Source organism: Larus michahellis, chromosome 5 (genome assembly GCF_964199755.1).
Source record: "Larus michahellis chromosome 5, bLarMic1.1, whole genome shotgun sequence".
Classification (NCBI taxonomy): domain Eukaryota; kingdom Metazoa; phylum Chordata; class Aves; order Charadriiformes; family Laridae; genus Larus; species Larus michahellis.
In genome coordinates, this window is record NC_133900.1 from 59,986,761 (window position 1) to 60,013,555 (window position 26,795).

The 26,795-nt window shown below is 37.2% G+C and overlaps 1 protein-coding gene across 1 annotated transcript in view; it reads left to right on the forward strand.

Moving 5' to 3' along the window:
• Positions 1 to 26,795, forward strand: part of STX18 (syntaxin 18) — a 71,236-nt gene that overhangs the window by 37,463 nt on the left and 6,978 nt on the right. Inside the window, exons 3-7 of the mRNA XM_074587591.1 lie at positions 10,960 to 11,075; positions 12,988 to 13,065; positions 13,169 to 13,235; positions 16,560 to 16,675; positions 21,412 to 21,500. Coding sequence (XP_074443692.1) covers positions 10,960 to 11,075; positions 12,988 to 13,065; positions 13,169 to 13,235; positions 16,560 to 16,675; positions 21,412 to 21,500 — 466 coding nt within the window. The remainder of the gene's footprint in view (positions 1 to 10,959; positions 11,076 to 12,987; positions 13,066 to 13,168; positions 13,236 to 16,559; positions 16,676 to 21,411; positions 21,501 to 26,795) is intronic.

Sequence of the window (26,795 nt, forward strand, 5' to 3'; positions counted from 1 at the left end):
TATTATTGTGTGGAGAAAGACTTGATTCTCTTCAGCCATTAGGAAACATTCAAAACTGCTGTATCTGCTTAGTTGCTGATAGCTTTAGTAGTAGGATTTTTAGAAGATTAAAGCACAAGTTTACAGTTTGGTGTTAGTAATTAAAAATAAGACTATTTGTGATCTGCAGTTTTAACATTCCTAATGAATTACTAAATCAAGTTATCCTAAGATCTAAATCTTACTGCAACTTGTATTTTGGTGAACTGAGTACAAATAATCATATCATTTGAGAAATGGAAAGCCTGCTTTTTAATGAAACTCTTGTTACGTGCAAACTTAGTAGTCATATTATAGGTTGCACAATATTTCATTACAGAAATAGAAAATACTTCATAGGTATCTCCCCTTAACTAACTTTGCGGTTGTAAATAGAAGTTTAACAGTTCAGTTGAACTCATCACCGGTTTATTTTATTTCATATTGTAGAAGTGGGTTTGTGACACACTTATGACTGCTATAAATATTTATTTGGAAAAAAGTAGATAACCCTCTGTGTGTCTTCATAGTGCAGATCCCACAACATCTAACTAATGATGCCTTTCCTTCCTTCTCAGTCTGTAGTTGTGTCTAAGATAAAAAATGAACAATGCAACATAACATACAGTGAAAGCTGTCTTTGGGGAAATATATTTGGATGGGGAAAAACACGCACTGAAACTGCCTGCCCTTTGTCACACTGTCATTTAAAGCGGATTGATCTGCCACCCTGGTTATGCATAGGGAAAGAGGTGTTCTCCCGGGTTCTGGGAAACAATTTTATTTTGAGATTTGTGGTTCAAAACTACGAATTTTTAGAATTCCAACCAGATGTAAAATTGGAAAAATGTACAGTGTGTGCAATATGGAATGCATCCCAATTGGGATGCTTTAAAGACCTGGGATGCACTCTTTATAAAGAAGCAAATTAATTTATCCCAAGTGACGTTTCCACTTTAAAGAGAATGTCAGCAAGTTGTTCTTGAGGTGACAAAGGTGGATCATTGTGGCAATGCCCTTCTTGGGGCAGGGGGTATCACTTAAAACAACTAAATGTATTTTTTTCGCAGTCACCTGAGAGCACACAACTTGGTTGGGGTTGGGTTTTTTTTAGGGGGGAAGAGGGGCGTATATCCAAATGAAACAGTGTAGGTAAGCTTTCCCTTTTAAAGGATCTCCTGAAACTTTACAATTTCCTGTACTGTATTTCTCCAGTCCCTCAACATAACTGCAGTGTTGCATGGGGTGAGACAGCCCTGTCTGCATTCCGATTCTGCCACGACCCTGACTAAAGCTAAGCTGTTGCTGCAATCAAGGTAGACAAAAAGCAGTCTAAAGTCATCTTGGATTGAAAACACTGAGTCCCAAATCAATTTAATACCTTTCTCCAAAAGCTTTCACAGGTGGGGGTGTCAATTCAGTGTGCAAGGTGTACGAAGAACTGCTTTTCCAAGGAGCAAGCAGAAGTAGTGTACAGCTACGCGTTATGACTAACTCTCTGCTTTTCAATTCTTGTTGGAATATGTCATGAGCAACACTAGGTGGAGCTACCAATTTGCTACTGAAATAACCATTTTTACTGTGTGAAAGCTTCATGTGAATGCATAAACTGAATAACTGCAAATAATTGCAGTAAGAGCAAACAGTCAGTAGCGGTTAAATTTTGGCTACTATTTGTCTTTTATTAACAGTAGTATGCAGAAGTGGTAAGAGGAGTAAAAATTTGTCCAAGCTGTTTTGGTTTCTAAAAGTTTTTTAATGTTCTTTTCGTAAACTCTCTTTTAACCAGTTATTATGGTAATTCTCAGTGATTTTTGCTGAGAAACTAAGTTTCTATGGAGAGGAAAAATGAAGTGTCATTCCTCCAGATCTCATCTGTGATTGCAGTAGATCCTGTCCTTAATGGTCAGACTTAAAATAGATAGCACTGTCAAATTCCGTTCTGCATTGCTTATGCTGTTCTACTTTGTGGATGTGAAGAGGATCGTAGCATCCGTGCTGTTAGTCTCGGAGTCTTAGCAAATGTCTCACTCATTCAAGACAGCAGTTTTAATACCTTTTCAATAATTAAGCTATGGGGAAAATTTTTTGTCAACCCTGCTATTTGTTTTTCAACTATAGCATGATGTGTTTTCAACTATAGCATGATTTGGCTTTTGAGTTACTAAGTTGAATTATTGTATGCCTTGTTACATCCAAGTCCTTGATTGCTTCTTTGACCTTACTTTTGCAGACTATAAATTCTTTATTAATAGAGTTTTTATTTTTGGCATACATAAAATATCCTGCTACAGAGGGGATGTCTTTAATTAATTTTTAGAGGAATATTTTTAGCAATGCAAAAGACAACTGGAAGAAGGGTTAATTGAAATGAAGGCCCTGACCCATTTTATCAAGATTTAAATATTTAACTGAAATACCTAAACTGACTCCCAAAAGCTCAAGAATTAATAGTTGCTTATTTACCTTCTTTCTTCTTGATTTGGCTGTTAGCTATAAAATATGCAAATGGCAAAACACATGGAACTAATCATACAGTGATCTAAGCTTACAGACTTTCAAGCAATTGCATGTTTATCCTCTCCTGTTTATCAGGATTCATTTGCTTTCTCTTACACCTTGGTTTTCAGCTTTCTGTGATAAGGAGCTTTTCTGTTTTGTCATCTTGCCAGTTTTATCCTGTCTACCATGATTCTCTCCTTTGGATAGAACTTCTGAGAGGTTTAGCAGTACCAGAGATGTGGTATCATCTTCCACTGACAGCATGAGTTACAGTGGAAATAAATGTGAAATGGCCTGTTAGAAAACTCTGATATACAGAGGCACATATAGAAGGTCCTCGTTCAAACTTCTCTCCAAATGTGTGTTTATTTCTCGTAATTCGGCTTGAAAATTGGAGGTTGTATTAATCTTAAAATCATGGCAATAATAGTGAAAACTTGGGCTTTTTCTATAACACCCATTTTAAGGAGAAGTATTAAATAGTGAAAACGCTGAATGAGTATCAAAGACTGTGTTGTTATTATGCCTACTAAAGGAAGAACCACTCACTATATGTACCATTGCTTTTATTTAACATTAGAGCCTTGTCTTAAAGAAAAATAACTTAAATCATTTAAATTATTTTCTTCCTGGTTTTGTATACACATTTGAAACCTAAGGAAGCCCTTTGGGTATCACACTCATGATCAGTGAACGCATTCGGTGGCAGGGTATTTCATAAGAAATGTGTAGCTAAATCATGGGCCATTGCATCATCACTGTTCTTGCTAATAACAGCTGTCTCGGAGCTATCACTTGTGATGTTGTTAACTGCAGTATCTTGCCAAGAATCTTTGGAAAGAAGTGAAACTAAACAATCAAGAAATGCTTTAGGACATCTCAGACTATTTGCAAATTAATTATTTTCTATTGGAAAATGCTCGGGCGATACTTAAAAACAGCAATGGTAAACAGTATTTGGCTATTTGTTCATACCTGGTTTATGGTTTATCTCAAGGACTTCCTCACCAGCTTTTTCAAGTAGGGTTATTAAGCTTCAGAGTGTTGTTCAGAAAGCACATATGGGGTGTGATCCTTGAGGCAATGTATAAGAAAAATAACTAAGGACTTTTCCTTAAAACAGAACCGATTAACTTTTTTTAAAAGTTTATTTGATAATCACAAAAGTAATTTTCAATTGATAAGTAAATATGTTAAACACCAGACACTTATATATTAGAAAATTATCCCCTCTAACGTGTGATCTTTTAGGGCTTTCCCAGCATTGTTGCATTTGGTTAATGCATATCTTTAGTGAGTTAGTGATGAACACTACCTTAAAAAAAAAAAAAAAAAGCCCCTCCCGACTCTATAAAGGCTGAATATCAGATTCTTAGTCGTCTTTCATAAGTGATATGCTGATGAGACTTTATGGACCTTAGGGAATAATTTCTCATTTATGTTGCCATAACAGAAAAATGAATAGTACCTTTCCTTTTTTCAGTTCTGTAGAGAATTAGCTGTAAGGGTAGGGGCTATTCCTTTTGTCTCCCTTTGGTCATAAACTGTTTCCAGCAGAACAAGGTGATCTCTCTTCCTGGAAAGGAGAAAGCAGGGACTCTTGGTTCCTGAAGATGTTAACAATGTGTAGGTGCTTTTTTATTTTTGCTTATTAAGCAAACTGATCACTCCTTTCAGATGAGGATTGTTACTTACCTTCCATTTTTAGTGTGACTGCTATATATTCTATATATTCTTCCTGTCAGACCATTTGCTGTAATGAATTCCTACATTGCTTTCTACACTGTGCTGTGTGAGATCCTGCCTTCAGTCTTTGGTAAATTGTCTAATGTTTCGTCTGTGAACAACTTGTGCCTTCGCTTGTCATCATCGGCTCCTTCATGTTTTTGATCGTTGAGCCACCGAGACAGTTTGTATGTTTGTGTTAAATATAGTTTGAGGAACTAGCTGTAGTGTCCTAACACTTGGGAATTTGAAATGGTCCTCTTGGGATTCCTTCACAGCCTCCAGTTTCCCTGAAGGATCTTTCAAGGTTTAGACAGTTTAAAGACCAGTAGTTACTCCTACTGTTTTAATCAAGCATTGGAAAAGAATTGAGAGAATTCTAGATTTTTGACTACAGAACACCTTGTACTTCTCAAAGAAAATGTTTGAGAAGAGCTTTCCATCTGGGATTATTAGACATCTAATTTATTGTCTTTTGCAACTGCAGAGATGCTCATATACTTCATCAGTGTAGCATTGATTAGTTCTGAGTAGAAATGATGCTTTTTCCATGGGAAAGGCTGGATGGGTGGCTTCTGGTGTGTCTTCATTGCATGCTTCTGTGGTCCTTCTGTACAGTTAAGTGTTTGAACATTTCATATGTTGTTTATTGCAAATAATACACTTTGAAAAAATTCTTAACAAATTATGTGTCTTAAAAAATCATGTTGGTGCCCAGTAATTATGCCTCTTGCCCTAGCAATTATCTACTTAGTAAAGCAAAAAAAAAAAAAGAAGCAACAAATCAGTTACAGGTTTTCCACCGAGCAGAAAATTGTTGAATGTTTACCCTGTGTTTTGTGGAGAGTGTTCCCTTGGCCTAACCAATAAAAGAAAAGAAGGACTCTAAAAATAGTGCCTTACTGGCTGCCGTACAAAGCCAGACTGCTTTCTTGTCTTCACTTAATTGTGTTTTTACAAGAAGTGAGGCTTTGTTTGTTATACTAAGATAGTAAAACATGTAGATAATCTGTAAGGACTTTCTTCATGGAGGAGTATATAGTTCTCAAGGGAATTATTTTCAAATTATTTCTCCTCTTTTTTGATTGTACTATGTTCATATATTACATTTTATAAATAGTAATTCTTCATAGTAGCATTCTGGAATTTCTCAGCGATATTTTACAAAACTGAAAATACTAATTCAGGTATGCCCATACTGCCTGCTCTAGTAGCTGAAGCTTTCCCACAGACTTAAAAAAAAAAAAAAAAAAAAAAAAGTTTTAAATATGTTGTTGTGGAATGTTTTGCCATTTGAATTAGACAGGTTTTTACCAGACAGCATTTGGATGGAAAAAGGTAGTAAATTAAAATGCACAAAACATAATAAATAATGTTTAAATTTAGTAGTTAAATAAGAAATAAAATAATTTAAAATTTAAATAATTTACAACATACTAGATGCTCAAAGGGAAGAAATTTAAAAATGTCTGCTGTATTTACAATTAAGGTTATACATATGTGTATGTGGCGGGGGGACATTTATGTATGTATTTGTAAGGCAATATTTGCAGGTGGTAAATGGGGCCTATCTCTGCTAAAACACTACAAATCAGTATTTTAGAACTGGTTTATTTCAGCTTATCGCTTCTCTCTCTTTTGTAATACATTGCTGGAGGAAAATCAAGTTTTTCTGCTTGATTCGGTGTCTTTATTGAACCAGTAAGCAGAAAATATTTTATGCACCAGCAGAAAGAGTTACTAATTCCAAAAGCTGGTGTAACGCCTCCATCAGCTGTGGTTCCTTCTGCTTTGCCAGCAAAATAGGATCATAGAAATGGTAGGTGGGAAGGAGAACGGCTGACACATTCAAAAAGAGAATGACTAGGCCATTCCACCACCGTGTTTTGCTTGCTTTTAAATATTTCTTTCAGTGGAGATTCCATATCTTCCCTCTGCTTTTTCCTGTTTCCTTACCCATGCTACTAGAATTTTTTGGTTTACATTAGCTTATTTTGATTTCTCCTCAGTCTCTTCTAGAACAACAATTACTGTATATTTGGGGTTTCATATGTGTTCTCTTTGACCTTTGATCGTGCGTTTTCCTCTCCTTTGGCCACTCTCCCGGTTGGTGTTGCGGTGAGGTGCTGAAATGAAACAAAACTCCAGCTGAGGCCTTGCCCAAAGCCAAGGGTAGCAGAAAAGTTACCTTTCATTTGTAATAGATTATACTGCATTTATGCTTCCCATTGTAATGATGACTTTTGACGCAGCAGCACGTCGTTGTTATGTTTGGTTTATGATCCAGTGTGATCCCAGATGGCTTTCTGAAGAACTGTTCCCTAATCAGTTATTCCCCATTCTCTGTGGGTTCAGATAATTGTTCCTGCTGCAACAAAGAGCCTCTGACCATTCCTTATTTAAATTCTTCATGTCAGTTCTCCAAGTTGGCAGTATTGTTTTGAATTGAAGTCTGGTTGCCTTGATACAATTTTAATTCACTTAAATTTGCAGAGGCATAAAGCTAATCAGTGTATACTCCATTCTCAATACTGTTGTTACAGTATTAAATAGCGTCAGATTCTGGACAAACTCCTGTGGAACACAACTCGGCGTGTCCTTCTGTTTTGGTATATAACTGCTCCAAGTTCTGCTTTTCAAACAGTTTCACATCCATGTGGTGCTTGTTTCTAACTCATTTATTTGCAGGTAGCTTGTGAGAATATCATGTGAGATGGTAACAAAAGCCCCACTAAAGAGAAGATATATAGCAATGATTGCTTTTCATCCATCCATAAGACCTGTTATTGCACCCCAGAAGTAAATTACACTGCGTACGACTTATTCTTGATATATCTTGGCTACTGGTTATCTTTTTGTTCTTCCCTAAGTGCTGAAAAATTGTTTCATTATTTATTCCTATATTTTCCTAGTCTGAGTGCTCTGTAAGTCCTCTGCTTTCTTTTTTCCTTAACGCTATTTTTAAAAATAAGTTGTTATACTTCATCTTTTCATTGACCTAGCATTCCCTTGTTCTCCCCTCGTTCTTGGCATTGAGGATACATCCTTTCATTTGACGCATTTCCTATTTTAGGTGTTTCTCTTGGTAATATTTCAGAGTAATCTTGTTATCGTTGGTGTCCCTTGCTGGTTGTGTCTCATCCTGCACTTGACCCTTTTCTGATTCTGTCCCTACGTGCTGTGTTCCTTTAGACTTGTCAGTAGCAATCAGACCTAATTTGCACTTTCAGTATTCTGGTTTTTGTGTTTGAGCTCACTGAAGAGCTCATGAAGCAGCTAAGTTGATCTCTTACTGCATTACCTATTCTTCTCTTTCATCAAGGGCAGAATTGCAAATTATTGTAATGTCACTTCTGTACAAAAACTACTAGTTCACCTGAATTCTTTTCCATTCCTTTTTATGTTTGCCTTTTCTATGCAATTTAACCTACTAATTTTTCTAGACTATTGAAGTCTGCCTACTTGATGGACACCGTCTTTATCTTACACTTCACCCACCTTCTTAAAAATCACAAATTACCCAAGTTGCCTTCCAGCCCAAGTCTCTCATGAAGCTTTCTCCTACTGATTAGGATAAAAATATAGAAGAATTTCTTTTCCCCTTTCTCCCTTCTTTATCTGCATGCATTAGGCAGTGTTTGTCTTAGCTAATTCTTCTGATTGCTGCTGAAACCTTGTTCGTTCAACATTTCTTGATTTGGTGGTGTATCAGCCCATTGCTGTGATACTGCTGCTGCACTTCTGAGCAAGTATTTGTATCTCTGACATACAGGACACAGCTGGATTGTTTTTTGTTCAGTTGTGGTTTTTCTTGGTGTGTTTTTTGTTTTTCCTTGGCCTGTTCTTTTTAAATGAATGGTTCTTTTTACGGTAAGGCTTACAGGATGGTGATTAGATGGATTTTCAGTATAACATCTGCATGCAGATTTACTGGGGAGTGCAGTGGGGACTTCAGTACCCTGTTAGTACTAGTGGATGCCATATGTGTTTGGATATAATGGGATGGGATTGTGTGACTCCATTCTTGCCTTCCCAAGGAGGCTCGGTTTCAGGTACCCTTGCCGCCGAGTGGCTTGACCAGCTCTCGTTCAAAAGTGCTGGTACCAGACACTATGTAAGATGTAAGCAGTTATAAAAGGAAAAGTTTTCTATTTCTCTTTTTACTGGATTAAGCTGCATTTTGCTACCTTTGAAGCTGAGAAACTCCTATTTAAGAATTTGATCTACCATAATTTTGTATTAGGAACTATGAAAAGTAACTGAACAACCTTGTTTCCCAACATTAAAGCTGTTACAGTTATCCTCAGTATATCACTATATTACTACTGGTTACACTGATAGTAAAAAATAAAGTGTGCCTGAGGCAGGTTTTTCCATATGTCTGATTTAAAAGAAAATTCTGATTTGTATTTTCTAATCATTATTTTTCCCTGTAATGTGAAAAGTGCATTGAAAGCATAGAACTCTGCAAATACCACAAAGCTGGGCAGGGTACAAGAACCTAGACGCGTACAGAACAAGAACTTTATACTCTGTTCAGTAGCAGACCAGCCAGAACTTATTATTGTAATCTGAAATAGAAGAGTGGAAATTTTTTTTGCTTCATCAAGGGGCCATTGTGAAGCTGTTACTCCATCCTCATTTTCCATCTGAATCCATGTGCACTGACATGCTGAAGTAACTCTAGGCATGGATCGCAGAACGATGTTAAGCGTTATCCCAAACCAGCTGATCTTAATGGTCCCCTTCTGTCTGGGCCTGTGCAGAGATGGATGTAAGAATGGATTTTCTGGCTTTATGCATGCTGAGAGCTTGCTTATGCCGTGAACTGGTGATAAAAAGAAACATCTATATAAGCTGTGCAAAGGTAGTGGGGGAGAGATCTGTCCTAATATATTTAACAGCATGAGTAACTTATATTGCATACGTAACTATCAATATGTCATCTTAACCACGCTGTGGAAAGCCTTTCCATCAGATGTCTCTAAAATTGGACTATTTCAAATCTTCCATCATTCAGAAGCTACTTTTTCAGAGAGTGCGAATTAGAGTTACAGCTTAGAAGACCACTGATTACAGTTGCAATAGGGATTTTGCTACAAATTTATGAAACCCATTTGTCCTGACCAAAGAACAACAATTCGGCTAGTAAAATATGAATAGAAACACTATATAAGGCTGCTTTCCTGTAAGTTATAAAAAATAATTTTATGACATTTAGAGTAGTTTTAATGAGAGGGAGGAAAAATCCTCATGTTTAGAAGGCAAGTACACGGTAATGTTGGAAACAAAACACGTAAAATACAGAATATTACTTTTAATCAGTTTGCCTTACTGTTTGCTGGCTAATCTGTGCTTGTGCACTAGCTGGCCAGTAAGCAGAAGCTAATTTTCAAGCCAGGTGAACCATGTGCCACTTTTTTCATGTGCGATCAGTCACGTGGGATGGGAATGAAGACATTTTCGTGTAATACTGAGGGACATTAGAGTAAACTTAAAGCTTTTTGGAGGAGATTTGGGAGACCCACATTGACAGCACACTGACGATGCAGGAAGGAGCTGGTGGTTTTGTATGTGATGAGAGATGATTCGGTGGGGTGATGTGAATTGGTTGTAGGGCATTCCCATGCCAGGGATTGCAGCAGGCACAGGGAAGATTTGGCATGGCTGCAGTGAAGTATGTGAGAGAACTCTAAGGGTATCAGGCTAGCTTTGCAAATTGAAGATCCTTTCTTTTTACTTGCGTTACTGCATTAATATAGTTGCATTATGCATAACTTGAGCAAGCGGGGAAATTTTCACATGTAAACAAAAATCTGAATTAAAATGAGGATATGAGTTAAGGCTTTCTTTCCTGTTCTAAAAGGCAAATATAATAAGCTGTGATGACTGTATCATCAGGAAACCCAAGATGAACATAAGATAAGCTGCTGTAGCAGAGTTTTATCATCCTGTTATCTCTGGCTGCAGAAACACGGTTAAATACCTTTATACAGTATGCTTTTCTGGTGGTTGTCTACAATGTGTTAATATTTTACTGACAGGCCTCCATTTTTATTAATTCAGTAACAAAAAGATATATTAATCCTATAAGAAAATATTACATAATATATAATCTAAAACAGAAATAAGCAACAGGAACAGGTTTTAATAAGTCTTATAATTGACTCAATATTAAAAATGTGCATTATTTTCCAATATTCTTCTTTACTATGGTTTGAATTCACAGATTTCATAGTACAGCTACTTTAAAAATGAAGCTCAGTATTTAGGATAATGAAAGCATACATTTAAGTAAAATGAGTTCCAATTTTTTGTACTTCTTTCAACATTTGAGCTATTCCTTTATCTACTTGTTTTCACATTTTTAGGTTTGAAATATGCCTCACTGGAATAAGTACTGAGGGTAATGATAGATTTTCTAGTTGTATTTTCTCCTTATCTGCTGAGTATTTTATTATGTACGAGATGATAGCATATATTGCTTTTTCTCTTATCTTTTACTAGTCAAAAAATGTTTTAAAAAACCTCTCAGCTTTATAGAAGTGGCATTTTTATCAGTGATGGTTATTGTATTTTTTACTTCTTTTTCTGTGAAAATAAGTGTTGCAGAAAAGCTGCTGTGGAGATGGTGAGTGGGAAGAAGGTCTAACATGTGTACTTGTGTATTTTATGTTGAGGATTGCTTAAGTGACAGTTTGTCTTCTTTCTCAGCCATATTATGTCTGACTATGTGAGGATGACAGATACGGAGCGTGATCAGATAGACCAAGATGCTCAGATATTTATGAGGACCTGTGCCGATGCCATTCATCAGCTGCGAACAGAAGGTAAACTGAGCAACTCTTAAATGTTTTTCCTTTGTTATTGATAAAGGCTAATATAATGCTGAATATTGGATGGTGAATCTCAGATGCTTTTGGAAAGAGATTGGTGAAGTCTCATTGCCTTTTTGTTTGCATCTGTGTAATCCCATTGGCTGATTAGTACTGTACTTAATTTTCTTTAATGTTAGTGGAAGGAGAAGCTAGAGGGTAGAATTTTATTTGTTAAAATACACTAACTTGGAAATGTAAAAAACATAGTCTTAAATATTTACTACTTGGATAGTAATTTAGCACTGTGCCATAGAGGCCTGAACCTAAGCTCACTAGATTCAATGGCTGTCTCTTTCTAGTTTGTCCACCTGTAAGGTATTACAAGTATAATCTTTCCAAGTTTGAGTTAATTAAATAACTTTAACACAGTCCTGATAAAGTAACTGCGTTTTTTGACAACTTGAGTATGGGACCGTACCTTTACGACACTATCTTGTGAAAGTTGTAGAGAGAACTTCTGGTTTGCCATTTTCAAGTTGATTTGCTGTATGTGTGGGTTATTTATCAATATGCCAAAGACTTTCATCAGCTTTGAAGTGCTATCTAAACATAGTTGTGGCATTATTCAGAATCACTGAAAGTCACGCATGGGAACTACATAGTATCAAAATAAGAAATATTAATGTATGTGAATTAAAAGGATGCTTGACATAATAAATCCCAAAGATTTCCACATAATCTATACACTGGAGAATTTAAAATGTTAGAAGTTCAATGTTTTAAGCAAGTTAAATCTCTAGATCTGTTTTGCTGTGCTTAACTTGGTGACAACTATTCTTGTTTAGAAATTTAGAATCGTAGAATCATAGGATCTTCATGGCTGGAAAGGACCTTTGAAATCATCGAGTCCAACCATACACACACACAAAAAACCCTACAATCTCTGCCACTAGAGCATGCCCTGAAGTGCCACATCTAGACATTTGTTAAATACCTCTAGGGATGGTGACTCAACCACCTCCCTGGGCAGGCTGTTCCAGTGCCTGACCACTCTTTCAGTAAAGTAATTCCTCCTAATATCTAATCTAAACCTCCCCTGCCGCAACTTCAGACCATTTCCTCTGGTCCTGTCATGATTCACCTGGGAGAAGAGGCCAACACCCACCTCTCTCCAACCTCCTTTCAGGTAGTTGTAGAGGGCAATGAGGTCTCCCCTCAGCCTCCTCTTCTCCAAGCTAAACATGGCCAGCTCCCTCAGCCTCTCCTCATATGACCTGGTCTCCAGACCCCTCACCAGCCTGGTAGCTCTCCTCTGGACATGCTCCAGCACTTCAATGTCCCTCTGGTACAGAGGGGCCCAGAACTGAACACAGTACTCGAGGTGCGGCCTCTCCAGTGCCGAGTACAGAGGCACAATCACTTCCCTGCTCCTGCTGGCCACACTATTCTACACTACACACAACTATGCTGTTGGCCTTCCTGGCCACCTGGGCACACTGCTGGCTCATGTTAAGCTGGCCGTCCACCAGCACCCCCAGGTCCTTTTCTGCCGGGCAGCTTTCCAGCCACTCTTCCCCAAGCCTGTAGCATCGCTTGGGGTTGTTGTGACCGAAATGCAGGACCTGGCACTTGGCCTTATTAAACCTCATACAATTTAATTGATATGAGTCAGTGGCATAGGTAAAAAATCAATAACATAAATATTGTAAGGCACTAGTTGTTTTCAGCTTTTGGTCGTTGTAATGATTTGCTGGTTTACAGAACCTATATTTAAATATAGCTATGTTTAAAATAAATACTAATATGTAATATAAATTGTTAATAGACTTGTCAATATAACTTGCCTATCAACTGAAAACACAAACTTTTGTGCAATTCAGTAAGAAGTTAAAAGATTGTGTTATATCTCTTTTTTTTTTCTCAGCACACAAGGGTGTCCAGTCTGCTCAGGTAAAGGAGCATAGAACAGCTGTCTTGGACTTCATTGAAGATTACTTAAAAAGTAATTAGTATTTATTGAGTGGTTAAAAATTAATGATTTTATTTTCCAAGAAAGAAATCATGCTTTTCTAACCTGAAGTTTTGTTTGCTGCAATCTTGAACAGGAGTGTGTAAGCTGTATTCTGAACAAAGAGCCATCCGTGTTAAGCGAGTAATAGATAAGAAGAGACTGTAAGTAGTGTCAAAAAATAGTTTAACTCTGCCTTTTGTTTGTAGGACTGTCAACAAAACTATTATTCATGTTTAGATTCTAAAGAGATCGTTTTAGTGGAAATCTGTAGTTGGATGAGCAACTTTTGCTGTCAGTGGGTGCATTCCAGGACTCTTTTACACTTCTGGCATGTGAAGTTAAATCTGTAAATGGCAGAGTGCCAGTATAGTGTTTTACTTCTCATTTACATAAATGATTAAAGCATCAGATCAGTAAAATATGGGTTAATAAACCTATTGAACTTCTACAGATGCAACAAAGTGTTTTTGTGTGTCCCATTAAGTAATATTCTGCATAAAATAATTTAGAAGGACATAGGTCATAGGTCTCAAAGATGCTATTTAGGCTACTGTCTAGACGTTTAGGTAAAAGAGACGCTTTAATTCTTGCAAACTTCACATTAAAGGTTTCCCAGTCAAGATGCAAAATGTACTTAGCACTTAACTACTTTACTGAAATATTATTACAAAGGCAAAGAGAGTGTTTTTTTGGTTTTTGTTTGGTTGTTTTTTTTTTTTAAGCCACTATCTATCTGCTAAAGCAAGTTATTATGTTGTGAATAAATGCTACTTGAGATGGCGGGTCTTTGTGGCAAGTAGAAACATGATTAAAATAAAAATCTTGAATGCAACTTCTTAACTAAAACAAAAGAGTTTCTATTTCCAATCGTAGCATACATTCAGGCTGCTAATGTAGAGGTGGCAATGTCTAGTAGAAGATCAAGATGATGTACTTGCTGGCTTTTTGGTTTGGTTGGTTTGTCTGGGTTTTTTACCAGTCGAGTATCAAAAAACATACTTTTTCAAGTTTCTTTTTCTGCACGCTCCCAGGTGTAAGAATGACAGGGGGAGTGAAAAGGTTTGCAATTTATTTAATACCTGAAGGACTTGCCATGTCTTCTCAATCTGCATTATTTGAATTCTAACCTTAAGTTCAGTTATGTACATTTTAATTTAAAAAGAACAAATTATAGAACATACATATCAATACATAAATTCTTGATTTTTTTTTTTTCCAAGACTCGATGCTGCTTTTCAGTTTGGTGTTTGGCTTGATCAACTATTTACGTTGACATTAGACAGAAGTTTTCAGAAGTCCATAAGTGCATTATATTCAGGTTGATTCAGCATGATTAAGCACAATTAGATTCACTGAGATGTATCCTCCTGAGACATTGATAGTAGTACAAGCCAAAACCAAGTAAACAAGATACCCCAGACCAGTTCTGAAATTTGGTAGGAAGTAATGAGAGAAAAGTAAGGCAGTGGTATTTTTGTAACTCCCGTAACTTCTCTGAAAAAACATACAGAAACAAACTCTGTGATATTTTTCATGTTGATTCATAATTTCCCCAAGGATTTCAGCAGACGCTCAATGTGATAATAAGAATGCGTTCCATTACTTAAAAGAACTAAGCTTTCTTTATATAGTGCATCCCAGGCATTTTGTTCATTTTTAATTGAAAACTTCATAGATTAGTGCAAAGTAAGGACAACAAACAATAAAGGAATAAATTTCTTTAAAAGTAAATTAATCCTAGTGCACATCTTCTTTCCTGCAATTTAGTCAACTTAAAATATGTGTGTCTCAGGCAATACTGAAAGGTGTCTGCAGTAGAAATACACTTCATCATGTTTCCTTTTATATTGATAAACATCCTAAGCTCTTCAACAAATCGACTGAGTGTTATAATTTTCTTACGTAAGTTGCCTTTAATTATTAACTCATAATTTTTGATTCTGCCAAGTTCTGCCAATTACATAGGACTGGTTCCCCAGAATGAAAAGTTGAGAAATAAAAACACAAATAGCTTTTTTTTCTGTAAAGGTTGTGATTTTCAGTTTTTATGTTTATTAGTATCCAAAATTATATTTGATTTCAATTTTAAACTTCTTTTGCCATTAGAATATCTTGTGAATTATGTATGCAGTTATTCAAATCAAGCTGATGTTTTTATTATCTGGGGAACTGGTGTTTTCTCAGTATCAAAACTATTATTCGAACTGCATGGACATCCAGATAAGTCGTCTTTTACTCATTATTAGGCAAATTTGGGACTTGAGAGGAAGTAGATGAGAGAAGAAGAGTTATTTTTTTGTAAAATTACCAAAAGGCCAGTACTTGCAGAGTTATTAGAACTAAGAAAGGTTCACTGTTACAGCTTTTTCTTGTTTAAATAACAGTTGTTCAGTGATGACTAATGCATTATATTCTGTTTTTCTCAGAATTTTCTAATTATGGGTTAGAACTTAGACACAATACAAAGAAGGAAAGGAACACACAATGCAACACCTTCTGTTAAGCAGCAGGGGAAAATTACAGATTATGATGAGATTAACTGTTGATTGCATTTAAGAGGGGAGGAAGTGATGAAGGTGGCACAGCAGGTGATTCAGCCCATTGCTTTTGGGTTTTTTGTTCTTTAGCTTCTCTAACAGCGTAATTAATAAACATTTAACTGTCCACTACGTTGCAGTTATAGAATTCATTGTAGACAATGATAAACCAGAGAAGTTTACTGCAAAAAATATGTTGACACTAATTTTAAACTTTTTTTGGTGCCACAGTGAAACGTACTTGACAAGTACTTAATATATAATCCATGAATATGCCTCATTTTTTACATTGTCTTTGTATTAAAATTACATAGCAGGAACTTAATCGTAGTATATATCTGTCCACTGCATATGTTTTTTTCTTTTCCTTGCTTCTGAAGTGTCTTTTGGCAGACGAGGAAGGATCAGTTTCATCCTGTTTAAATTATTCTTTAAAGCTAGTTAAAGAAAAATAGCTGTTTCAGGAAAAAGGTGATTCTATTGTATTTTCTTACTTTTCCTTTATGATAATTAACAATATAAAGTAAAATTGTAATTACTACTTGAAAAAAAAAAAGTAGTGGTGTTAGCCGTTGCTACTAAAAAGAATTTTCAGTATGACCAAAATGTTGGTTGTTTTGGTTTTTTAAATGTATATATTTCAATACACTGGATTTTTGAAAGGAAGTTTAATAAAATATCTGTGTTTTTATGCTATAGCCTTCAAAATTCTCCCCAACTCTGAACATGTAATGTGCTTTGTTCAGGAATACTATTCGTGCCCTCTTTGCTTTTGTAATAATATTTCAGTGAAAGTTGCTAAGTACATTTTGTATCTTGTCTGGGAAACCTTTAATGTGAAGTTTGCAAGAGTTAAAGTGTCGAATTTAGCAATCTGTGCTTGCTCTTATTTTAGAGAAATTCAACTGTGGAATAAATCAGTTAAATTATAGGCTCTTGTGCTTCTAGGTCCAGACTTGAACCGGAGCAGAGCAATGTGTCCAAATCACCTCTTTCCCCGGAAAAATCTTCACAGAATCCTTCAGATGATTCTGAAGAAAAGCTTTCTGCTGAGGAAAGCAAAGGTAAGAATAAAACGTAGTTATATTTTACCTTTTGTGGCAAGGCCTGTCTGGTCAATAGTATTTCCTTCACATCACAAAGGCCTGTTCCTGTGACTGACACCTTTTCTATTTTCATCTTCTCTGAGTTGATCACGCTTTTGTGAAGCACGTTGTGAGACTGAGGAAGCAAAATCTTCAACTTTTTTACATGCTTTTTCCAACCAGATAGAAGTGTCTTATGCCTTGCTGGATTCCTCATCCTCTCCATAAACTCCGTGTTAACTCTTTCCGTTTATTTATTTTTGTCACTATCGATTGTCCTGGTTTCAGCTGGGAAACAGTTAATTTTCTTTCTAGTGATTGCTGTGAAAAAAATGTCAATCAATCATGTGTATTTGTTTATTTGTTGCCAAGTGATGTTTTATAATTTTCAAGGACTCTTTTCAGCTTCCCACAGAAGCTGAGAAGGAGCACAGACAGAACAATGGAATGGCCAATAGGAATATTCTGTACCACCGATGTCACGCTCCGCATATAAATGGAGGTTGGCCGGGGGAGGCTGGCTCCTGGGAGACCTTATAGCAGCCTTCTAGTACTTAAAGGGGGCCCACAGAAAAGGTGGAGAGGGACTCTTTCAGGGAGTGTAGCACTAGGACGAGGGGTAACAGTTTTAAACTAAAAGCGGGTAGATTTAGATTAGATACTAGGGAAGGGTGAGGCACTGGAACAGGTTGCCCAGAGAAGTTGTGGATGCCTCATCCCTGGAAGTGTTCAAGGCCAGGCTGGATGGGGCTTTGAGCAGCCTGGTCTAGTGGGAGGTGTCCCTGCCCAGGGCAGGGGGGTTGGAACTAGGTGATCTTTAAGGTCCCTTCCAACCCGAACCATTCTGTGATTCTGAAACTTGCAAACACTGCTTCCGATTCTTTGGTGGCCTGCTTCTGAGGCCAGGAGATGTAAGTCCTTTCTCTTAGCCATTTCGGTCTGTCCTGCCAGTACGCTGGCAGAACTTCATTGCAGAGTGCCTTTTGGAGTACCACCACTATGCAGATAATTGCAGGTTGCATACCTAAAGAGAAATCTCGTTTCTAATTTTCTGGAGTTGCTTTCCCTGGCTTGAGTTCTCCTGCTTCAGACACCCGCTTGGTCTAGCAGAGTCCAAGGTAACCCTGTGATTTACAGCGTGAAAATTATTTTTGGAGAGAAACAAACTGTATGAAATGTGACACTACATTAAGATAATACTTCATCAAGATAGAAGAAATGCACTGGATAGCCATATTATTCTGATAATCAGTTATTGTTTCTTTGGTGATCTTTATTAAAAGAGTAAAGTTCCTCTTGTTGGTGGCTTCAGGGCCATACAAGGGGTGGATTCATGTGAAGTGGGTACTCTATCTCTAGATGAAGACTCTAATACTGAATTACCTCCGGCGGGCAAACGGTTTCATTTTCTGATACAGCATTGCTTATCTTCCTAACCAGTTTGTACTCCTGCAGCCCTATCAGTATGCTTTTTTTTATCCCTGCCACTGAATTTGTTGTAAGGAGTAAAGGTTTTGATTATGTGTCATTTCTAGTGCTTACTACGTTTTCATAGTATGTCTTAAGTGATGCAGCACACGGGCATATAGATGAGTTTCACCTTAACCCGTTATCAGCGTTTTGCAGCTGTGAGCTAGTGCCAGCAGAGAAGCGGCAGCGTAGTAGCATCTCTGTTGCCCTGTGCTCTCGCCTTGTTACAGAACGTCTCTGCAATCTCTGAAAGTCCCCACTCCCACCACATCATGTCGTTAGAATTTTTAGCTCCAAAAATCTGTGTCACACCGTGGAAAACGCTGTTCTTTGGTTGCCTTGGACACAGAAAACCACTGCAATAAACAGAAATGAAGCTTTATTTCTTGCACATTAATTTTGAGTACTCCAGTTTTCACTTTTATTAGTTTATGCTTTAATTTTTTTAATTAGAAAGTAGGGGTCCCATCACATAAGTGATGCTGATGCAACACTTATGAGGGATTGCTGACTAGGCTTTGAGAAAACAATGAAACTTGTATGTCAAAATAAATCTGTCTGAAACAGTTTATAAATGCACACAGCCTGTGATTCTTCACCTAAGTGTAAGTGTTGGTTGCTGCTGCTTATAGAAATCAGCCTTGTGACTTCACTGGTAGGTGGTTGTCAAAGCATGGGAATAGCATGAACGAGATGACTAGGAAACAAGAAGCTCCGTTTAAATCTTGTAGCCTTTGATAATTTATTTTTTTTTTTACAAGTAACTTTTCAAATTTTTAAGAAATCACCATGTTTAGAAATAAACTATTTCATCCTCAGGATGTTGGTGGTTTAGAGAATGGTGATCATTCGCATTTATGAATTAGCCATCATCAGCATGCCTGGGTTCCTTGCATAAATATCTCAGCTGTAAAGACAGTTCTTCTGAGAGCAGCTTGCGGTCCTGTCCTGAAATTGAACGTTACGGTTGAACAGCTGAATGTCCAACTTAGTGTGCTGAAGCACAACTTGGGTTTTGTCTGGTTTTTTTGGTCAGAAACCAAAGCAAAATGTGATTACGTTTGTTTTGAGGCAAAGCACCTGTTTACATTAGGATTATACGGGACATGGCTCATGGTAGGAAAATAGTCTCTCTGGAGATTGCTTTTACATGCCGACAGTATTTGTTTGCATATTACAAATTTGACATTTTGTTTATGGATATAAATGTAAATGATGAGTAGCTTTTGAAGTGGTCCATAAGCTTAGCAGCTGTCTGCTTTCAGCATGGAAAAGGGTTCAGAGGATTTGATCATTACTTTGTACCTCCGTCGTGCGTTAACTACTTCTCTTTCCGCAAAAGAAGCGTAGTTTGGCTTTTGCCGGATGAATTGTAGAAAAGCATTAATGTCAGCTCAATGAAAGCTGCAGAACAACTTTCCCAGTAGCCACAAACGTACCGCAGGGACAGGAGGAACCCTGGGGAGATACATGTTTCTCACTTACCTCTTACCATAAGTATATTTGCTTATTAGCAATCACATTGGGTACAGGTGCTGGGTTTTTAACAGGGCTGACAGTTCCTGAAAGTAATTGGTTCCTCTGGGATAAAATAGGAATATACCTTATTTCTTGTCTCCGTGAACTAATTATCTTCTTTTCTTTGAATCCAGTAAATAATTCATTGTAATCTTGATATAATGTAAATACATTGATTACCTAAGAAAATTAGTTTTGTGTTTCTGTGAAATAGGCTTGAAATAGTCATGATACTCCATGGAAAACATAGAGTTGAGTCCTTTCTAAACAATCTGTAAAGATATTCTTGTTTTTATTTCTTGTAAGAAAGAACAGATCTGGTTTTGTTGGATTTTTATTTTTTTTAATTTATTATATTCCTTATCCACATCCCTCATTTGTAACATTGTTATTGTTTGTATATCCTGGTTTGGTTGTTGGGAAGCAAAATATACATTTATAAAGGAGACATACACAATAATGCTCTTATTTATTTTTCAAGAGTTTTCACTCTTGAAGGATAAAGGGGGAAAATTCTGTTTATAATCCTTTTCATATATTTGTTTATAAATAGGACTATTCCTTTCAGAGGCTTCCCAAGAGAATCTGAATGATGACACAGCAGTGCTGCGTATGCAATTGAAAAAAAAAATAGGTTTAGAAGGTTATAACAAAACAATTGAAAATACTTGTAAGTGCCTGAAAAAATTGACTGGCATAAACAGGAAGTCTGAAATCTATGAAAAAGTAAAAAGTAAATCTTTCTGTATTTTTAATTTGCAACCTGCATCTGATTGAATCAAGCAGGTTCAGCTTTGATCCACTGTGGGGTGGTGTAAATCCCTCTTTTGGGTTTTGTAAAAATGTTGACAGGCAGCGGGGAGAAGAGGGGCCTTCTCAAGAGTGCAGTCTCACCGTTAGGATTTCAAACACTGACGCAAGAACAGCTTCAGAAACAGTAGGTTCCTGCAGCATACTTTCTTGTCTTTCCCATTCTAACTTCTTCATCTATAATCAGAAGTATATAATTAAGCCTAAAAATAAAACTTCCAGAAGGGAATATCCCAGAAATAGCCGTTTTTATGATCTTTTATGCCCAGCTCCTGCTAAGATTTACGCAGATGATTAGCTTCAATCAAAGGGGAAGTACTATTGAAATCAATGAAGCAGCCGTGATGTGTAGGGGTTCGTTTGTGGGATCGGATTCCTCTTACACGCAGGAAGATCCCTTGCACAGCGTGCTGGAGGATTTGCACTGTAATATGCAGTTTGAACAGCATGAGGAAATAGTTTGTCCACTGAACTTTGCTCAAAATGTCTTTGAGATTCTGTTTTTACCTTTTGGAATGAGGAGCTGGTGGTTCTGTCAAGTTGCATTGGAAGACAATAGTTTGCAAATAGACTGGCATTTGGAAAATCATGTGTTTTATTCTGTTAAAAGACAAATGCTACGGTATTTTGTGCCCTAACAAGTCTTAGTGTTTTGTGAGTTGTTTTACATCCTTCACCATCAATATATTAGTGCAACTCCTTGTAATTCACAAAATTAAACATATGCATAGGCTGTTGTCCCAGTTTAAAGTTAAAGGTTATTGGTGTAATTTTGTGCTGTAAATATAGGGTGAATCTCAGTGAATTTCAATTGAGATATAACAATTTCATTAGCATTCTGAAATGGATAAAAAATGATTTTCACTTCACTACTCAGTGTCCTGCATTGTCTCAAGCGTTTGGTGGCTCTTTTACAGACAGGAATCTGCCTGATACCGAAAGTAACCTTGGATTATGGGGGGATGGCAAAGGTGAAGATGAGCTGTCACCTGAAGAAATACAAATGGTAGGTATATCTCGTGTCTTATCGTCCGTTTTATTATATTTTCTGCTGTATTCATATGTGTTAAGAAAGTACAGGTTCACCCAAATTCATTTTCAGCTTTCATTTTATGGAGAATAATGCCATAACAAGGTATACATTTGCACATGGTTTCTGGGTTCTTCTGGTAGCTGCTAGTATTTAAAATTGCTACAAAATACTTACATGGAGCCATGAAATTAGTAACTATTAGTAACTATTTTTCAACAATTATTAATTGCTTTTTTTAGTCACGAAACAATAGAAGTCAAGGCAACATTAGAAAAAGCATTATGAAACTTCTGAAAGAAGAAAGTGCTGGCCATTTTTTACTTGGACTTTCTAGAACACACTTTAAATAGTTAAACTATTTGAAGTATAACTATGAAGTTATACTTCATTTTATTGCTTTTTTATTTTTTTGGATTATCAAAATCAGATTGGTTTATTAGAAGGAATAGCTACAAGCTTTCTGTCACAACAGAATCTCATTCATTTTTTTCTGCATTTCCTGATTATCAGCACATTTATTATTTGATCCATTTCTGCTTACAGTTGAACTGCTACACTACAAAATTTCTGACATAGGCATGCTTGCCAACAACCTATCTGTTAGATTTTTTGATATTTTTAAAATTTACCATTTTGAACATGGCTCAAAATTCTTAGAATACCTTTCTACCTTAGCACACATTGTCTTCTCTTATATAAAGAAAGAAAAACTGATTTATAACCAGCCAGTAGATGTGCTGTTTTCAAAGTGGTGAGCTCCACTAAGGGAAAGGGCTGCTGCAGTATGAATGTGTGAAGCTTCCTTGGCAGTGATGAGAGATGTTCCCAAGCACAATATGCATCGCTCTTCCCATCAGAGATGAGTAAGTTGCACATAATTACGGTGAGGTTTGTCAAAGAGAAAAGGTTCTTCAGAGGCTGCTTTTGAGGCTCTCATATTGTTCTTGAGTGCCAGCCTGAAATCAAAAGGCTTACTCCTGCTTTCTGTTTTCTTTTTAAAGAGAATTCTTTACGTATTTTCATTCTTCTCTGTGTAGGCACAATATTATTAGCCCCCTTGCTGTAAGCTTCCAGAGGATCAGGAGGAAACAAGCATGGGAGACAATGGCTCTGAGAGCGCTCACTAATAACTGACTACTAAATGTTGGATTGCTTTTTCTAGGCCTCACACTGTAATTAAGTTTTAAATGTGTTACATCCCTTGCCATGGTACTTTGGGAATAAATACATTTCTTTTTCATTAAATCCTTTTATCCTTTTTAGAGTAAGGCCCCAGATACCTCACGATTTAGATGAGCTGACGAACTCTGTGAGTTTTTCTCTATTTCTATTATCAAGAGCGAAGAAAGATGAACATCTTAAAATGCTGATTTTTGCCCACTGAGGATTTGAATTTTTCCCTGGAATAAGTTCCCTTTATTGACCTGTGAAGGGGCCTAAGTAAGAGAAAAATCTATGTTCATATTGTAATGTTTTGAAGGATTTCCAGACTCCTAAATCTGCAGTCCTAAACTGCTTCTTATCAGGCGTTCAGACAGCTCTTCCTAGGGGAGAACTAACAGACATTTTTTAAAAATGCATTATTATTCTTTACCCATTCAGAGCTCTCCTGTGCTATGCTTTTTTTATCATTATATTTTTTTAAACTTGTTGTTTTACACTGATTTATTTCTGTTGTGCTCCCTGTGAACAGGGGTGTAAAAATAACACTGATGCTCCAAATTAAATAAACTTTTAGCTCAGATAGACTATAATACATCCTTACTCTTAACTTACGCAGTTCTGCCTACAGTTTGCCAGAAAACTTATAGTATATAAAGGTGCCTTGATGTCAGTGCCACGATTAAGCCTTGAAAAATGACTCGTGCTGGAGACTTTAGATCTCAGCTTTAAGTTCACTGGCCTGTTCCATGGGAAAAGAGCAACAAATTTACGAGACTGGTTAGAGAAGCAGAAGATCAAAATGCTACCAAAATACAAATAGCGTATTTGAAGACCTATGTATATTAATACACTGAAAAATTATTACTGCTCTTGTGCTATAGTTTATTCTTAAATTTCCATGTGCGAATTTCATTTAAAATTTATTTTTATGTACTCTCAGTACTTGTGTTTTAGTACTGGTACTAAAACTAAACCAGAATTGGAAAAAAGCATACAAAGGGAAGTTACCACTAGAACAGCCTCCTCTCTGCTTATAAATTATTCTAAGTTTTGCAGAAGGCTGGCTCTGAGCTGGATGTCTGAATCTCCCCTTGCATCTCGCTGTGGTTCTCATCTCCCCCGGAGCCGTTGCCTCCTGCTGTGCCTCACTGCAGGCTCTGGCCGTGCCGCCACCACAAGTCAGGGCTGGCCGTATCTCAGCTGCTTCTCGCACCGTCTGTGCTTCTGGCACTCTTGTGAAGAAACGGAGGCTTGCTTTCTGCCTCTCCTGAAAACTAACAGCCATCAGTTGCTGCCACGTTACGCCTTGGAAGGAGTCTACATTTATCATGATGTAAAAGTGAGTCAGCGTTCGTGGCAGCATTGATGCAGACATTTTTTTCTTTCTCCGCCTGTTGTCACGTAGAAAGTGAGCGGATTCTTTCTAGTTATAGGAAGTTATTATAGTTAATGTCCCCCAGTGAGGGTCACTTCTTTTACCATTGGACTGGATTGCATATTATTGGAGTTCTTAAGCCATACACAGAGAGTTGTGTTTGTGTCATACCTATATGCGCACAGCAGGGCGTCAAATGTAAAATGTTGCTACTAAGACGTTGATGCTCAGAGCTGAGCAAGCCATCCCTCTGTTCTCTGGACCTAATGTGATTTTTTTTGGAGGGGTTGGGTTTTTTTTGTTGTTTTATGAACACTAAAATGAGCTAATTTACAAAGGCTAGGGATGTATGTCGTGACTATTCCATAGAGAAACTGCTCTTTCAGTGCATTTTTGAAGAAACTTATAGCTAAGAGATGACCTTTATTAGTAAAAGTTGGGTACTGTATAATTTCACTCCTAACAAGACTTTAAAGTCACTGGATCCATTATTCTCATTTTCAGGTACATTTGAGTCCAAGGTGTAAACACAGGTGTAACTTGGAAATCATTTGAGTATTTGAACGTGCGTTGCTTTTTTCATTGCTCACACAAATCCTTCATGCTAACATGGCAATATTTAATAACTTCATTGTGCTTTTAATGCAGGAATCAAAGGGTTTTCACAAACACATCACAAACCCTTACAGCTTCTGTTAATTTATTCACTCAAGGGACAGTTAATTATTTCTCCTCTGCGTTACGTTTACTGTTACAGAGAAGTTAATTTCTACTTTTTGAACATCCAATTTGTGAAGCGTAGGCCAGCTGCATTTAAGTTACTGAGAAAATCCCGCAGCTCTCAGAAGAGGGGAGGTTACAGTGTAGAAGCTGCTGTGTTGGTTTTAAATTGGAATGTGTTGTGTCAAATCATACTTAACAATTGTCAGTCAGGGTTCCGTGATCCTTCCTGTGGGTAAAATAATGAATTAAAGCCCTATCGTATTGCTACAGCAGCGATTTCGATCGGTATTTTACCCACAGGAGCGAGCTTTACGTCGTTCCAAGTGGTTGCAGGCTATTGTATGATTTGCACAATAAATTTCAGTTTATAACTCTGCGTACAGGTGTATTAATGGTTTTTATAGTTATTGTGAGCAGATGTCTTGTGGTTGCATCGAGTGGGAAAAAATCTGGCTCTGCTGTTTGAGTTGTGAAAATATCTCGTTTTCCCTGACTTCATCTTTTTTTGCTTGGTTGGTTTTGTCTTAAACTCAGGTACAGTACATATAACGACTTATCTCATGGGCAGCAGAACAGAACTGTGATTATTTCTAATATGCATTAGATTTTTAGCCACATCTTAAGCAGTTCGTCACTTTATGCTCTATTTTGATAACAGAATATTTCACTGGCATAAAAGAGGCGACTTTTAAAAGCCATAAATCATTGAGCTGTATGTACTGATTGCTAGAGTTTGGCTTGTGTTCCCATCATGTAAATCCCTTTGCGACACACCGGAATATGATGTGTTCTGCGCTGGAACCTTTTGTTCAGTTGACCATTTTAGCATATCTTACCGCTGTCTGCGCCAGGCCATCCATCAGCCGTGATTTCAAATTGCAAAGATCATTTAGCAGTTTAAAAGGCGATCCGTGCCAGCGGAGGTTTTTAAATATCAAAGGGACTTTTTAAAGAATACGTCCTGAAATGGATTTGTGCTATCTGTAAGGGATTAAAATCATTCACTCTTTCTTTATTGAAAATTTGTGTTCTAAATTAGTTACCATCTCAGTTTTACTAAGGCAGCAAAATAGGGAATTTTCGACGTTGAATATTTGTATAGAAATACTCATCCTTACAGAAGTCAAAAAACCAATTAGAGTCTGCTGGCCTCATTTAGTCACTTAAGGACCAACCAGTGACTCGGTGCTAAATCTCGTGGCTGTTTCATTGCTCTGTTCCTCGGCTTTGTTCTGAGGTGACTCCACTAAAACCAGAGACATACGGTGGTGCCAACGTAAAGGAGTGCAGGGATGAAACACCTCTAACCATCCGCCGCTGTGAAGTAAATATCACTGTACCAGTCAATTATATTTTAACAAATGCTCTGCTCTGTAGGAGACACTACAGACTGCAGTGACAATGACATTTGAATGTGTTGCAACGCTGATACTTTTTAATTTAACAAAACCGTTGGATCTTTAGGGTGGAAATCAGTGGGGCTTCAGGGAGCTGTGCAGCATGTTCCTCTCTGTTCCCCCTCGGCCCACGGGGCTGGTCCTTCCCTGAGGCCTCTGCCCCACGGTGAAGGTGACAGTACCTGACAGCCCTCCTCCTCCTCTGTGATCTTGGACTCTCTGGAGTCCTTAACCAAGGAGAGAAAGCGGCTCTTGCCAATCAGGTAGATAGTGAATCTCTAGTACAAAAAGAAATTTCTATTTTAAAAGAAATAATAATTTTGCATTATTCTTCATGACGTAAATTGCCCATGTCAGAAGACTAAACCTTTTTCTATGAGATTCACTGTTACCCTTCTTTAAACATACCTGTCATTTCACACTCACTTCTGCCAAATGAAACCTACAAATTCCTGATTTTTAACACAGTCCCCATTTCCCCCATGTCATGCCAGTTGACATTTAATTTGCCATTGGCAGAGAGTCAGGTTCTGTTTCTCTGAGGTCCTGATGGGCCTGAAGCAAGCTGAGAACTGTTAGAGCACAGAGCGTGGGGGGGCAGCGGCGATG